This window comes from Protopterus annectens, chromosome 6.part0 (genome assembly GCF_019279795.1).
Source record: "Protopterus annectens isolate FY-2018-M chromosome 6.part0, PAN1.0, whole genome shotgun sequence".
Classification (NCBI taxonomy): domain Eukaryota; kingdom Metazoa; phylum Chordata; order Ceratodontiformes; family Protopteridae; genus Protopterus; species Protopterus annectens.
Window position 1 is genome coordinate 471,251,599 of NC_056737.1, and position 15,782 is coordinate 471,267,380.

At 40.0% G+C, this 15,782-nt stretch overlaps 1 protein-coding gene across 1 annotated transcript; it reads left to right on the forward strand.

Moving 5' to 3' along the window:
- The first annotated feature begins 6,163 nt into the window (after positions 1-6,163).
- On the forward strand, positions 6,164-13,490 carry CHAC1 (ChaC glutathione specific gamma-glutamylcyclotransferase 1). Its single transcript, XM_044074203.1, has 3 exons — positions 6,164-7,011; positions 8,386-8,421; positions 9,682-13,490. The coding sequence occupies exons 1-3, from the start codon at positions 6,838-6,840 to the stop codon at positions 10,225-10,227; spliced, it is 756 nt and encodes a 251-aa protein (XP_043930138.1). The 5' UTR covers positions 6,164-6,837; the 3' UTR covers positions 10,228-13,490.
- Positions 13,491-15,782: the final 2,292 nt, after the last annotated feature.

Consider the following 15,782-nt stretch of genomic DNA (forward strand, 5'->3'; position numbering starts at 1 on the left):
CAAATGTTTCCCTTACAGCAATTAAAATAATGTATTTTTCAAATGAATATTTATTTCTAAGAAAGCTGTGTACAGATCTTCATTGTAGGCATTTATGTAGACAATTGCAGATATCTTTTGGCCTCTGTAAGCCATACTGTTTTTTTTCCTGAGTGTTGCTCACAGCAGAAATGTACTCGAGTACACGGAGTATATCTGGCTATACCCTTAATCGAAGTAATGCCATGACTATGTAAAGCTGTGTTTGTTAAGATAAGTTCATAGGTAGGTACTAGGCTATCTGCCCAAAGGCATTTATAAACCTAGCCAGCCCCCTTAGATTAGTTCCCTGTGCCTCTGTCCAGCGCAGCCACTGAAGTGATCCCCAGGGTAAACTTTCAGTTTCCCATCCACTCGTCAAGGTTGCTTTTGAAGAGTGTTAGCGAGGAGCTCTGCCTAATGTAGATTGAAATCTTGTTCCAAAGCATGGGAAGTCTCTGGGACAGGAATCTATCCCTCCAGCACGTCCTATTTATTGTTGTGGTGAGGTTTAGATCCCTAGAGCATGTGGCTCGAGGGGATAAGGTTTTCTTTAGGTGGAGCATGTTCATCAATTCTGAGTTGGACATGGCCTTGTATGTCAGGCAGAGATCACCTCTGAGTAGGCGGTATGTAACCGAGTACAGCTGGAGCTTCTTCAATCAAGCTAAATAGGGCATCTGTTTGAAGCCAGTGATCCTCTTGGTGAGGTACTTCTGTGGTCTTTCCAGCTGTTGCAGGTGTCTTGTAAGGTACATCCCAAATGGAGCGTTGTACTCTATGATGGGTCTGATGAGTAGAGGAGCACAATGACCTCTTTTGATCTGGATGTGAACCCTTTTGTGATTAGGTGGGCCACATAGAAGGATTTTCTAACCACTTTGGCAATGTGATTATCAAAGGTGAGATTACTATCTCCTTAGGTCCCCAGATCCCTTATTACGTCTTCCATATTTAGGAGACTACCACCTATGTGGTAGATTGTGGGTACTTTTTTTCCAAAGGAGATGACTATGCACTTTTTGGCATTTAGCTTGAGGCCATGATTTTGACACCAGGTATCCGTCTTAGTGAGACACTTTTGGCGGCTGTCTGTGTCAGCTGGAGAGTCAATTATAGCCCCTAGTTTGCAGTGGTCTGCGAACTTGGTCAGCCATAGTCCTCCTGGGCTTGCCTGTACCTCTGAGAAGTATATGCTGAACAGGAGGGGTCCTAGGACTGAGCCCTGGGGAATGCCACTTGTAACCGGTTTAGAGTCGGACTTAGCTACGATCTTTCTATTGTGAATGTGTGATGCCTTGCATCTGATGCCCCAGTTGCTTCCAGTTATTACCAGTTATTATCCCATGCTGTCTTTCCATAGTATATCAAAGTCCCCACAACTAAGGTATTTCACACAATTATGAGAAATGCAGATGCTCTTATGTTATTCAAGTAGGATATAAAAGAAGGAAACTGAAGTAAAATGTAGTAGCTTCTTTACACAGGGGTTCTACACTAACCCTGAGATGACATATAAATACTAAGCTCAGGTCATTCTTAAAGAGAAAAAAAAACTATGGATTTCTTGTGGGTGGCACAACAATCAAAAATTTTGCAATACTGTAATTAAATGCAATACCATATAAATGTCGCATATGTGTTATTTTTTTTTTTTTTGGAAGGGGGATGTTTAGAACCACCGCGTGGGTGGTTTTCATACACATTACAACCACATACCAATATCTATAAAACATAAACATGAAATGTATCAAAAGGGACACTGGTGTGGTTGTGCCTGAGAGTGGCGAATAGCCGTAAAATCATACCACGCAAACAAAAAACACAGGGTCTGTCGGTGTCTACAAGTTTCCCAATATGCTTATGAGATCTGAGGTATAATAAGGATATAAAATGCACAAGAGTCCTCTATGAATGTACCAATTATTAATATAGTGAGGCCATCTACAACCATCTTGTTCTCCTTTCACAGAAGTGAGATTTGATCTTGTCTTGCCCTCTAGGAGAAATAATAGGTTCACAGGTTCATAGGTAGGTACTAGGCTATCTGCCTGAAGGCATTTATAAGCCTAGCCAGAATGTGTTGGCTTTCGCTGCCCCCTTAGATTAGTTCCCTGTGCCTCTGTCCAGCAGAGCCACTGAAGTGATCCCTGAGGTAAACTTTCTGTTTCCCATCCACTCAGCAAGATTTCTTTTGAAGAGTGTTAGCGAGGAGCTCTGCCTAATGTAGATTGGGATCTTGTTCCAAAGCATGGGAAGTCACTGGGACAGGAATCTGTCCCTCCAGCACGTCCTTTTTATTGTTGTGGTGAGGTTTAGATCCCTAGAGCGTGTGGCTCGTGGGGATAAGGTTTTCTTTAGGTGGAGCATGTCCATCAATTCTGGGTTGGACATGGCCTTGTATGTCAGGCAGAGATCACCTCTGAGTAGGCAGTATGCAACCACATACAGCTGTAATTTCTTCAGTTGAGCTGCATAGGGCATCTGTTTGACGCCAGTGATCCTCTTTTTGAGGTACTTCTGTGGTCTTTCCAGCTGTTGCAGGTGTCTTGTAAAGTACATCCCAAATGGGGCGTTGTACTCTATGATGGGTCTGATGAGTGATGAGTATAGGGGCACAATGACCTCTTTTGATCTGGATGCGAACCCTTTTGTGATTAGGTGAGCCACGTAGAAGGATTTTCTAACCACTTCGGCAATGTGATTATCAAAGGTGAGATTACCATATACTTGAGTTCCCAGATTCCTTATTACGTCTTCCATATTTAGGGGACTACCACCTATGTGATAGTTTGTGGGTACTTTGTTTTTTCCAAAGGGGATGACTATGCACTTTTTGGCATTTAACTTGAGGCCATGATTTTGACACCAGGTATCCGTCTCAGTGAGACCCTTTTGGAGGATGTCTGTGTCAGCCGGAGAGTCAATTATAGCCCCTAGTTTGCAGTCGTCTGCAAACTTGGTCAGCCATAGTCCTTCTCTGCTTGCCTGTACCTCTGAGAAGTATATGCCGAACAGGAGAGGTCCTAGGACTGAGCCTTGGGGAACTCCACTTGTAACCGATTTAGAGTTGGACCTAGCTCCCTCAACTCTCGTAGGTGTTTATGTTCAGGCTGGTGAGCTTGTCTATAATGCCAGAATGGGGAATGGTGTCGAAGGCCTTTGTGAGGTCTAGGTAGGCTGTGTGTACCACCTTTCCTTCATCTATAGCCTTGGTAACTGTCTCAAAGAAGTCCACCAGGTTTAGAATGCATGATCTACCCTTAACAAAGCTGAACTGGGTAGGGTCCAGTGTTTGGAGGTTCCCAATGTCTCTGTTAATGAGTTCCATGATGATGCACTCCATAGCCTTGCAGACCAAGCTAGTCAGGCTTATAGGGCGACAGTTCCTGGGGTCTGTTGTGGCTCCACTTTGTGGAGCAGAATAAACGCTGCTGTGCGCCACTCTATGGGTACGTAGCCTGTGGAGAGGCTGAGTTTGAACAGTGTGTTTAGGTGAGGGGTTAGTTCATCTTTGAGCTCCTGTAGGACACAGCCTGGGACACCGTCCAGTCCCATTGATGCTGTGTTTTTGGCTTTGAAGAGGGCTGTTTTAACCTGAGTGTCTGTGATTTCAGGGACTCTACATTCTTCTATAGAGTCACCTATTACTAGTATGTTGGGTATGTTATTTTGCCTTAAGGGCTGTGATTGCATGGTTTTGTGAAGTATGTGTTTCATGGTTTGTGTTAGGGGGTGGAGGTTGCTTGGATGTTTGCTTTGGAGGTCTCTGTTGCTTCTGCAGATTTTTATTTAGAGCCTCCGAGTATGTTTTCATGTATTTATGTGTGTTCTTTGCCAGTACTGCTTTAATGGGTCTATGTGAGACTGGCCGTGTAATGCAAGTATTTCCCTTCTCCTCTTGACTGTCTGATCCAGTCTTGGGTTGAGAGAGCTTAGCCTCCAGTTTGGCTGTATAATTGCATCTCTCGCATGTATTACTGTTTGGTGGTAGGAGGAGAGGGTTGTCTGTGTACATGAAGCAGTTGTAACATTGCCTCAAAATGCCCAGATTCACCAGGTGGACTGGAGAGTACACCTGAAACTGCCCTTTGGACATGCCTGGATAGGTACAGTGAACTGTTTTACTGGATGGCTGGTAAGGTCGAATAGAGAGCCTTGTCCTTCTGTACAGTACAGGAGGGTCTAGTGCTAGGGTTTATAAGTGCTTGCTATAAGTTTGGAGTAAGTGCCAGGCTGAGAAATGAGTGGCTTGAGTGCTTAAGTTGAAAGTTTGTCTAGTTCCAAGGGAAAAATTGAAGAGGAGACTTTGTGGAACCGGGAATAGTTTTACCCTAGCTAACCGGCACTGCCCGGCGTGCAAAACTGGGCAAATACGGTATTTATAGCAAGGAAATGAAAGAGATAGAAATTAGCACAAAATGACCAATAAACTACTAATTTCTGGGCTGAAACCACTCCTCCAAGGACAGACAGGCTGCTCAATGCTCCTCTCTCTCACAGGTGAACAGAGAACTTCCTTCTATCCAAGGTATGGGTAAACACAGAGATTTGTAACACAGCCCTGAATTCAGCACTAACCTGAAAACTGGACTATACTAGCTTAGAAAGGTGGGAAACAAGCATATGTATATATATATTTTTTTGTTTTTTAGAAAATAAAGCAGATACACTCAAAAAACACTTTAAATGCACAGAAAAGGATACTTATTGTTATATATCGCAGGTCAGAGTTGCAGTCAATGCCCCTAGTAATAAAGTAGGAAGAACACAAATACAGTAAAAGCAGATAAATACAGTACAATTTTATATATATATATATATATATATATATATATATATATATATAAAACAATAGAAAACTAACAAACTGATTTAAACAAGTTACCCAATTAACCAGGAAAAAAAGCTCAAAACTGAGCCCTGTTCCAGCAGTCTTCAATCAGACAAGTTCTAACTGCACACCCCTGCTTACTAGCGTGCAGGGGAACCTTCTCCAAAAAATATGGCCTGGATCAGTGCTCAAGTTATACAAACAAAGCTAGATTCAGTAGACCTGAATCTGGTCTATGCTACAGCAATAAGCCGCACCAGGCAGGCACAATAAGTCTGTGACCAGATATTCCCAGATCAAGGGCAGAATCCAGCTTCTCCTCCCACAAGAGTGCAGACCACAAACCTTCTTAATGTAGAATAACTGTCCTGAAGCCCAAGTGCTTATGCCAGAACTAATACACTTTTAGAATAGTGGACACTGGGCCTTCAACCAGCAATTCCCAGCTTAGAAGGATGTAAGCTACCTGTCCTGCCACAACAGTGCAGACCACAAACCTTCTTAATGTAAAACAGCCTGTATGAAGCCCAAGTGCTTAAACCAAAAGACTTAGAATAGCAGTTACAATTTAATCAGGCTACTACCAAGCAATAATAAATGCAGCCGAATAAATACAATTGAGTACTTTTAAGAAAAGCAAAATAAGGTAGGAGGAAAGACAAATACAGTAAAAGCAAATGAATAAACTGCATTTTTTTTTAAATTTGAATTTAAACTAAGCCCTATAAAATATATTACAATAAGAAATGTCTCAGAGATTGAAAATAATACAAATGTAATCCGCATGCGGTAGTAACATCGTCAGTGAAAATCAGCTCATCTGCCTCAACTAAAATTGCCAATTATAAATACATAGTTAAAAAAAGCATATTGCTGCATTAGAAACTGTATATTTTAAGGTTAGCAAGCTGTTCTCATCACGGGTACTTATTTCATCAGCAATCGTACAGGTTTCAGTCTGATTTTTTTTTTTTTTTTAAGTTTAAGTCTGATGCAATCTCGGTACCCGTTTGCTTCAAGCAAAACTGAAAGACCGCAGCGTTCTTGCATCAGTCTGAATTTGCATAGTGCTCGTCTCTTTGACCGACAGCAATTTAGTCCTATGACAAGCTACACTATGCCAGGCTACTCCACCCCCTTAAACAGTAAGCCACGCCTACAAGTGTGCCAACCTTAGATTTTTGGCCAGTCTGTAACATTGAGAGGTGTGTCGTATTTATAACTATAAAGGGGTTGACCTTTCCATAGGCAGATTAACAGTTATTGGTGTAAGGGGCCTCAATTTCCCACCTCCTTTTGAGAATGATTGCTCAGACAGCTGTCGGTCTTTTAGAGAAAAAAGGTGAGCTGCTGAAAAATGTAATACGGGCGGAGTGAGAAAATATTTAAATGGAGAGGTTGTCTGCTTTATCCCATCAGTGGTCCTTCGTGTCGCTGGTAGTATTTAGTGTGAGGCGGCAGGTAATATTGTGTTACTGGGTGGCAGCCTGAAGGACAGGTAGCTGTAGTCTACAGCTAACTTGATTGCTGCCAATCTGAGCATTATACCCCGAGAGGAAAAGTGGCAAGTTGTTGAATCCAGTCATTTACTGCTTTGAGTGTTGATCCACAGGGACCAGCAAAGGTAACAATGGAAGTCCAGCAAACAGGAGTCCCTGGCAGTAAACTTTTAACTGACTGACTGATGCACCCCGCTTTCAGATATCCAAGAACTGCACATGTCGCACAGGTGGAATTGCCACTTAAACTGAAAAGCAAGCGGACAGAAAAGGAGACTGACACACTTGAAAGGTTGTCTACAGCATCCGTCCGGCTCAGCAGGCTAGGATAGACTAAAGAATAAACTCTGCTTCCCAACATTAAACTGTGACAGAGCTAAAGAATATAATCTGCTTCCCAGCCTGAGCTCGAAAAAAGCTGGTGAGATTCTGGAAGCAGAGGGGTATTTTCAAATAATATAAGGAATTAGCATCCTCATTAGAATCATGATGAGGGAGTTGCCTCCAGAGTATCAAACCTCTGCGCTCTGGATCTTCGGCTATGGTTCACTGGTATGGAAACCCGATTTCGAGTACACCTCATGCAAAGTGGGCTTCATTCGGGGCTACAACCGTCGGTTTTGGCATGGAGACACCTTTCACAGAGGCAATGAGAAAATGGTAAGTCATCCTATTAACAGCAGCGTTCTGTTTGAGCTAGAAATATAGACATAAATTTTAATTTTATACTGACTGCATCATATTGTTGCCCTCACATATACCTCTTGGTAAAAATGAGTGTCCATTGAGTGTACATGCTTAAAGTCCCACTGGCAACCCCAGCTAGTCATATAACACCCTTAAAACGCAGTGTCCGGCAAACCATTCTAATCGTAGACACCTACTCCTTTTTATTTTATGACCCATACAGGCCTGCCCATGTGTCCTGACATAAGACAGTTAACAGCGTCATAATCTCAAGAATGAGCGCACGAAGGGTTAGTTTATTATGCCGGTTTTATTTACTAATCGGAATGTCTTGTGACACTTGTGGTCTTCTTGATGTTTTCTTGTACTGTTGAGTCTGTTTTTGTTTCGTACGCATACCTCTCAACCTAGACAAACCCATAAGTAAAAGTGGGACAAAGGCCCCCAAATAGGGACGATATATTGCTCTTACAAACTTAGAAAGTTGCTAAACTGACAGGTTTTTCATTAGCATGAACTCTGAAGGATATGAAGTCCAAAACTCAAATGTCGTTCATTATTTTCTGAATTCAGTCTTTAACGATTTGCCACACATTTGCCAGAAAACCAAAATTTTATGAAAATGGCCAAAATATGAGGCAATAATCTGGATATTCTGCGAAAACCTGTACCAGTTTAGAGGTATGTTCGTACGTATAGTTTTTTTTTCAGCAGCTTTAGTCCCATTACCCCAAGACTTGCTTTAATTGTCACCGTCCATAAATAAGAAGACGTGCAAGATGTGACCAAAACTTTTTTCTCACCGAAAGTGTTGTAGATCGAATGAATACGTTTCATGAGTCAACTATAGAGTAAGGAACGTTGACAAAATTCAAATGAGTAGGAAATTTAGTTGAATAGTTATTTCAAAGGGTGTGAAAATATATTAAGATGTAATTTAAGGGAACAGCACTTGGACCTTAGTGGTCTTTGAGATACATAAAAATAGATTACTGCGTTAGTTATACTGAGTTATGTCCATTACGGAGATGCTGTAATAAGCAATGGAGAGTGGAATTTGACAAAGGGCATGCTTCATGATTTGTGATAACTGAGATGTGTTCAGCAATGTGCATGCTTATCAAACTGCCACTTATAGGCAACAGGACTGAGGTAATATCTCTTTACTATTGCGGATGAACCTGCATAAGAGGGTTCGTTTACATCTTCATTCTGGTGCTGGAGGTTTTTTTTTTGTGTGTGTTTTTTTTTTTTTTTGGGGGGGGGGGGTGTTCAGTTAACAGTCTTGATTTTGAAATCAAAAGGTAAATTATATGTTTTTGATATAATATTTTTTGTTTCTTTCAGCCTGGCCGTGTGGTGACACTTGTGGAAGAATGTGATGTAAGTTCAATTTTTTTTCTTGGCTTCTTTTTCTTATTTTAGGCTCTTTTCCAAGCAGTAATCTGTCCAAGTCTTGTAATTCTATCCTGAACTGGTTAACACAACACCAGTATTTCCCCATCTAACATGCCACTTGACATGGTTTTGTTTCCTCTATAGCTTTGCAGTGATATGACTTGTTAGATCCCTACAGACTAATGGCAACAATTTCCCTTTAAAATAATGTCTGTAGTGATGTATGAGCTTAATTAGCACAACACACAATGCCTCATACCAAGGCTGAGGTGGGTTGAACATAAGACACAACAAGGAAGGCCTATATTTGCATCCTAAACCAACAGTAAGCAATTTGACACATGGCTAACTCACATTTTCTGGCACTTTGACTAAAGTACTTGTTCACTAAAAGGAGTAGCTGTTGAGGGGATTTACACATAAAGGGTAGTTTTAGCCTCTGAATTTAGTATGTAGTCTCAGATGGGTATGATTCTGTAAAATACAGTACTAGGACCCACATTCAAAAGAAAAACTGTATTTTAAATGTTTGTCATAAAAGTATTTGTCATTTCATCAAGCAGACCTAGTGTGCCATTTTTAGGAGGTAGCTCCTGTACCCACATGCATTGATCTCTTCTTGAGACTTCTTTTAAATTGTCAAAGACTAAGAAGACTCCTTCCCCAGTTAAGGCCAGGAAAATATTCTTGCATATGATTGTCCGTTAAACCAGTCAATAGAAAGAGACAAGTGACAACTCCTTTATTTTGCCTTCCCCTATCTTCTTGCACCCACTTCTTGCTTTCCATATTATATGATTTCCTACATGCAGATTTTATTCCCCGACTTGACCCATTCATCTGGAAGAGATGAGGCAGCACACCAGCTGCTTTGCCATCAGTTTGCAAAATTAGACCATTTCCTTATTGCAGAGGCCAGACTACAGAATGTATAATTTTCATATATAAGACCCAGTCTGTGTCTCGGTTGCTGAAATTGTATTTCTTTCCCATGCTATTATGTTAGATAGACCAAAATGACCAGTAATTATACATTTTGCTCTGTGTCAACTTTTGAAATCACATGTAATTGCATGCATATGATGCTACAAGCAGCAACAAAAATAACTTTCATTACCTCATTCTATTACTTTACTCACATTTATCGTTTTCTAAAGTTGTGATCTCCTTGAGCAAGTTTTTGTGTGTGCTGCAGCTTCTTCAGAATGTAAACCTCATTAAATAAACTGTTCTTTTGTATTTCAGGCTTGCACATGGGGAGTGGCCTATGAGATACGAGACCACCAAATTGCTCCAGCTTTAGATTACTTGTGCATCCGGGAAAGCAAGCGTGGTGGCTACAAGACCCAGTTGGTAGAGTTTATCCCAAGGGAGGAAGAGGTGGACTGTGATGGTATCAACATCATGGCACTGGTCTACATTGCAACACCAGAGAACCCTATTTATTTGGGCCCAGCACCACCTGAACAGATAGCTGCTGAGATTGCAATATCCAGGGGACAATCTGGACATAATCTTGAATACCTTATAAGACTTGCAGACTTTATGAGACTCTTTTGTCCTGATGTAGAAGATGACCACTTGTTTGCCATTGAAGCAGCAGCTATCACCATTCTGCCTTACCTTTATGATACAGAACTGTCATTTCCATTACTGTCCGTGATCAACTTCCCAGACACTTCTTCAAAAGGGCAAGCAGCCACTCTCAAGAAACAGACTGAACATTCCACTTTTGTTGAACGAGCAACAGGGGCTGATAGTTTGTCAAGAAGTATCTGTCTGTCATCTTAAAATTAGTATTTGCACTTTAGCTAGGGCACAACCAACTAAAACCACTATTACACTACATGTTCCATTGCCTTTAACATAAGTGATCATTGCAGGATTAGCCAGTAAAGGTCACTAGGAGTTGCCTTGCTTCTTTAGTCCCTTTTGTTTTTCAGCTAAAGCAAACCCAAATGTACACGGATGAATTCAAAAGGTTCTAGTACCAAGTGGAGAGTGAATGCCAGAGAGGTTATAGCATGTTACATACAAGATGGCAATGGCGGTGCTAAACTAGTTGGTTTTCACATAGATTAATATTAGATGTAATTTTAATAAAAATACAGGGTGGAGAGGTGAGCCTCCCTGCACCAAATGTCTAGTTAGCTGGTGTTATTGTGGAAACTTTGTCCTTAGTTTGTCCTACTTTTAGCGTAAACTGGCTACACTTCACCTAAGCTGTAACTGAAGTAGCAGAGGACAGGTTATGCTTATAGGTAGTATATTGTTACTTACAAACAGCTAAGTGTTATGCTGCATAACACAATGGGTCTTTGGTCCAGTACTTGTGCAGTTATGAAACTGAAATAAGTAAATAACAATTCAGACACATGTAGTGTGCCCAAGGAAGTTCCTCCAAGGTGTTAAACTTCTGGTAATTGCAGGCAACAGTTTTGAATAGTTTCCTGTACAAAGGCGTGCAACACTAGGTGGAAGAGAACATTCAGTACATGATTAGTTTTACTAACATTCTCATTCCAGTAAACTGCTTACCACAGACTCCTAATCTGAGGGCACATGAGGATGACCTTTGTATTGCAGCTTTACATAATATGTACTCAAGTATTTGCGTCTATTTTTATTATAAATAAATTCATGTATTGTGATATGAGTGTTTCCATTATATCAGTGGACAGGAATGTTTCTTACAGGAGTACAGCCAAAATTTTCAGAAGTGTATTTCAGGTTCCCATGCTTCTGAACCCCCTCACCCCGACACCCTTCTCTATGTCAATTGGACTTTTAGTCTGTGATAATATTCATCTTATGCTTTCACTGGTGCAATGCACATACCAAGTTATGGACTAAAGACTTGTACTGGATAGTTAATTATCATATAACATTTTGGGCAGTTAACTTCTTTTGCTGGCTGTCATATATATATACTTTTCATTCTATTAATGCAAACTTCTTGAATTAGTAAGCCGTATGTAAAATTTCTAACAAAAGGATTACAGAAAAGTGAGTTTTTATCTTACTGAATGGTTCTTAGCCTTTTTTACAGAAGTTAGTGGCACACCTGTACACATTTATCTACAGAGCTATTTTTTTTCCGAGTTAAATGTACTGCAAACAGAGAAGGGGTAGAATGAATCCCTTATAAACATAATTGAAAGTCTTGACTTATACTTGAATTATATTAAGCATGAATGAAAATAATGCACAGAACTCATATTGTCTATGTTGGTTTGTCATATTTGTTGATGGATTCAAAAATAAATGTCACCTTAATGACCTGTTACCGACAGATGACACTAGGAAAAACATATTGCACGTCACTGACTAAATGGAAAACAAGGCAAACCGATTCTGTGATGTAGGGTTTTATGTTAGGTTTGCCTTCTAAATGCATTGCATTCTTTCATAAACTGAATTCCACCTTCCCCTCCTGAAATCACTATTTCCTTTCCAGTCAATCTGAATTGTCTAATGTGCACAGTGGAATATTAAAAATTATGATGTATTAAAACCCTACCAATTAAATCATAATTTATATTAGCAAGTACATCACAACGCAACTACATCCACAAAGTAATGCTTTTGATTGGGGGGGGGGCACTGTGAGTCATTGAACATGACAAAAACAACCAAGTGCCAATAAAAGAAAGAGGGGTGAGGGGACAGAAAATGATCATCATATGCTTTATAAAATATTATAATATGCGGGGACAGGGCGTGATCATCATATGCTATATAGAGTATTATAATATGAGCCCTGATACCAAATTCAGATTATTCTCTTTCCTAGCTCGGAACTTTCATGCTAGCTGACTAACTCCCAGGTTTTGCACAAAAAGTCTTCATTGTTATGTAAGTCATTCATTTGTAATGTACTTAGGTAGTGTATGTAATTCCTTTCTCTATGTTGTGTTTTGTGCTATGGTAGTGACATCAGCTTTTTTGTTGTGTTGCAGTAGAAACATCACTTTAGCACATCTTAGTATTTCGCTACATAGCTGCCTCATACTGAGCGGCCAAACATACGGAACAGCTGTGGTCACAAAACACTACTGGCCTTTACTTTGGAGAACTGCAGCCATCAGTCGTTTTGCATAGAAAGCCTTACAAAGAATGCAAGTATCTTTGTGTTCACCATAGAAAGCTGAATGCCCACTCGAGTTTCTCTGATTTTTTTTTTGCTTCAAAAAATGCAGACATTCTCTATAATTCTCTAGATATTTATTTTTTTATGTTTACAGTATCAATTACTTGTGCAAAAAGTCACAACGCTAACTTTTTTTGTAGGCTAAAGCAGGTCATGCTCTCTCCTACTTGAAAGTGGAGGTCCCTTAAGTTCACTGTAGCATGTGTAATTTAGGTCTGGTGAAGTCTGGGCTTTTATTTGTAGCACAACAGAAGCTTAAGGAATCAGCCTTAGGTTATTTTTAATTACTCTCAGAGAATCTTTCCCAAGAAAAACATGACATATTACAGGATAAAGTGAGAGCGACTTACACCAAGACTGAATGCATGTTCTTAATACTGCAGGCTACAGAGACAAGCAGCTAAATGAAGATGTTTTAATGGATATGAAATGAAATCAGAAAGAATATATCCTGCATAACAGGCTAATTGTTTTAGTTCCTTTTCCCTTAACTGTACCTTTGTGTTGTTTGCACCAGGTTCACCAGTGTTTTTGTTTGTTTCATAAACTGTTTACATGTCCGTCATTAATTTATATGGGAAACGCTACTGTAAATACATTTTCTGTTAACATCACCAGTACTGTATTAATTATTTTTAGCCTGTCTGACTGCCCTGTATTTTACTGTCTCCTTCCTTCCCTCTTGCATACCATGCCATCCGAGTCTTTGGAATGTTAATAATTCTGTTTGCCTGATGGTGGTTTACATGACCTTTATTTCCACTGCAGTAGAAACATGTGACAGTGTGAACTTATGTCAAAAAGCATAAGCTGTGTTCTGTGAATACTTGTCCAAAAAATGTATTTTTTAATTTATTTTTTGTATTACACAATATTATGTAATAAAGTTATATTTGTAAGGGAATTGTGAAAGTGACTGTTCACTTTGGCTAGGATAACTTTAATGCACAGGAAAGAAAAGCCTGTCTGAAGCACGTTGGGATGCCATCTGAAAATGCTTCTGACAGGGGTGACTGCCTAACACAACAGATTGGCTGCTACAGATAGCCAGGTATGAGCATGGTAGTGAAAATGCAGAGGCACCTCATGAAAACTCACTCTGACACAGTACTGAGCTAAACCCAGGAGTAACAGCAGCTTGTCAGGAAGTCAGTTTGATGGTGGTGGAAGCTTAGTATCAGAAGTGTAGCTCTGTTGTCCTGAGCACAGATGCTTAAAAAATGTTTAGTGCCACTTCACAGAGCCCATTTCCATAGAAGATGCAATGGTTCGGATGAGGCTGAATATGGCATTAGCTAAGGACAGAAGTTCTGCTACATATAAAGTCATATGTGTTTGTATCGTGTTCCACAGTCTTAAACCATATCTGTGCATGACTGTGGACTCAAGTACCTGGCCTTTATGGGAAAATTTAACAGATGTGATGTGAACCTCTTCCTAGAGAAGGTGGCAGCCTGACATAATAAGAGGCAGCTCATGAACTACCCAATCATGTAAATGACAAGTATTGCCTAAAGACAACATTTAATTTTTCTCCCAAAGTGTATTTTCCTCCCTACAAAGAGATCCCCGAACAGATAAATACAAATATAAATAAATAACTTACTTGTCTCTCTCTCTCTAGCATTCCTATGTTATTCATCTTCCTTGGTGCACACCATGTCGGATCTGGATGAAATCATGCAATACTTTATTTAGGAATTTGTTTCTCTTGCCCATACATCACATTACTAATTATATTTTAAAGTTTTTGACCCAAGGAAAACACCCAGAGAAAGGTGCTTGTCGCTTCCCCACCCAGCTGGAGGGATTTACAGTTCTTTTACTGTGTACTGTCACAGCTGCTTTCTGTCTCTCTCCCTCTGATGCCAAAGACATATTGCATCTTTAGGAATTCAAATTTCTTTTACTTAATACTTCCAGAGCAAAGAAACCCCAAACAACTGACAGAAATAGTGAAGCATTATCAATAACAGAAACAGAGAATGCATGATAAAGAGAACCTGCTGATTCATTTAAAAAAATGTGACTTAACCACTGTTTCACAGCGGGAAAAGAAAGCCTTATTATTACACTGTGTAAAAACATGGTAAAAAAGACAAACCAGAGAGTGTTAATGGAATAAAGTTTCAGAGAGTCTGGCCAGAGGACGGTTCTCAAAATATGCTGTAATTCTGAGTACTGCCATTCTAAGTAAACACATTTTGTATTGGAGGGTAGGGCAATCTCTTAGCAAGGAAATGAATAATTTCCGTAGTTCAACAGGTAGCACATTTGCTTTGGGTGCAGAAGTCTTTGGGTTCTCTGTCCACAACAGGTAGTTGGATTCATTTGTGCAGTTACAGAGATATGGTTTAAAGCTGCAGAGAGTACCCAGGAGTGCAAAGTTTCAGTGCCTTCCACAGTTTTAGACCAGTAACTGCACAAACAAGAGCTAAAGGTGGAGTGTCTCAATATACATCAGTGACAAGCATACCTCTAGGGTGATCAAACAGGATGATGTACTGGAGTTCCTCCATGTGCAGATTACCATCGACAAAATCCCACACCATATCCTAGCCAGCTATAGGTCACCTTCCATATCCCAAGAAGCTCACAATACCCTACTCATGGGAGACTTTAAATACCTCTCTATGCACTGGCAATTCATCATGGCCTCAAATCTACAGGTGACAGAGATTCCTGGACTTAGTAAATAGAAATGCCCTTGTCAAAAAAAGTGAATACACTCACTAGAGGCACCAACAAACTGGAGTGCTCACAGATATGGGAGAATGCTGCACCCTCTGCTAATGTCTCATCCTCCCTGCTGAGGTCCGACCATAAAGCTGTCTCCTTTGGAATCAAAATCAACTACGTAAACCTATTAAAACAGTTAGGAACTATTCCAAGGCAAATTACCTTTTATTAAGTGTTTTTTCAAAATTCATTGCCCTTCCAAATCCCGAGAACACAGCAGACTATATTGAATGGATCTCAGAAACTCTGTACAACCACATGAACGGCTGCATAGAGGCTGCTGTACGTACAATAAGTCAGGTCAGAACTAGCCCGAGAAACAAACTGCCTTGATGGCAAGCCAAATTAAACAGGATATACAAAAAAAAGATATATATATATATATATATATATATATATAGCAAAAATCAGGGAAAATAATTCCCATAAAGATTAGAATTCTCATCAAACTAAGCAG

Bases quoted from the DNA above. Each gene is read 5' to 3' on its own strand.
- CHAC1 (XM_044074203.1), top strand. From the start codon at position 6,838: ATGATGAGGGAGTTGCCTCCAGAGTATCAAACCTCTGCGCTCTGGATC. The intron at 7,012-8,385 runs GTAAGTCATCCT...TGTTTCTTTCAG, and splicing joins ACAGAGGCAATGAGAAAATG to CCTGGCCGTGTGGTGACACT. The intron at 8,422-9,681 runs GTAAGTTCAATT...TTTGTATTTCAG, and splicing joins CACTTGTGGAAGAATGTGAT to GCTTGCACATGGGGAGTGGC.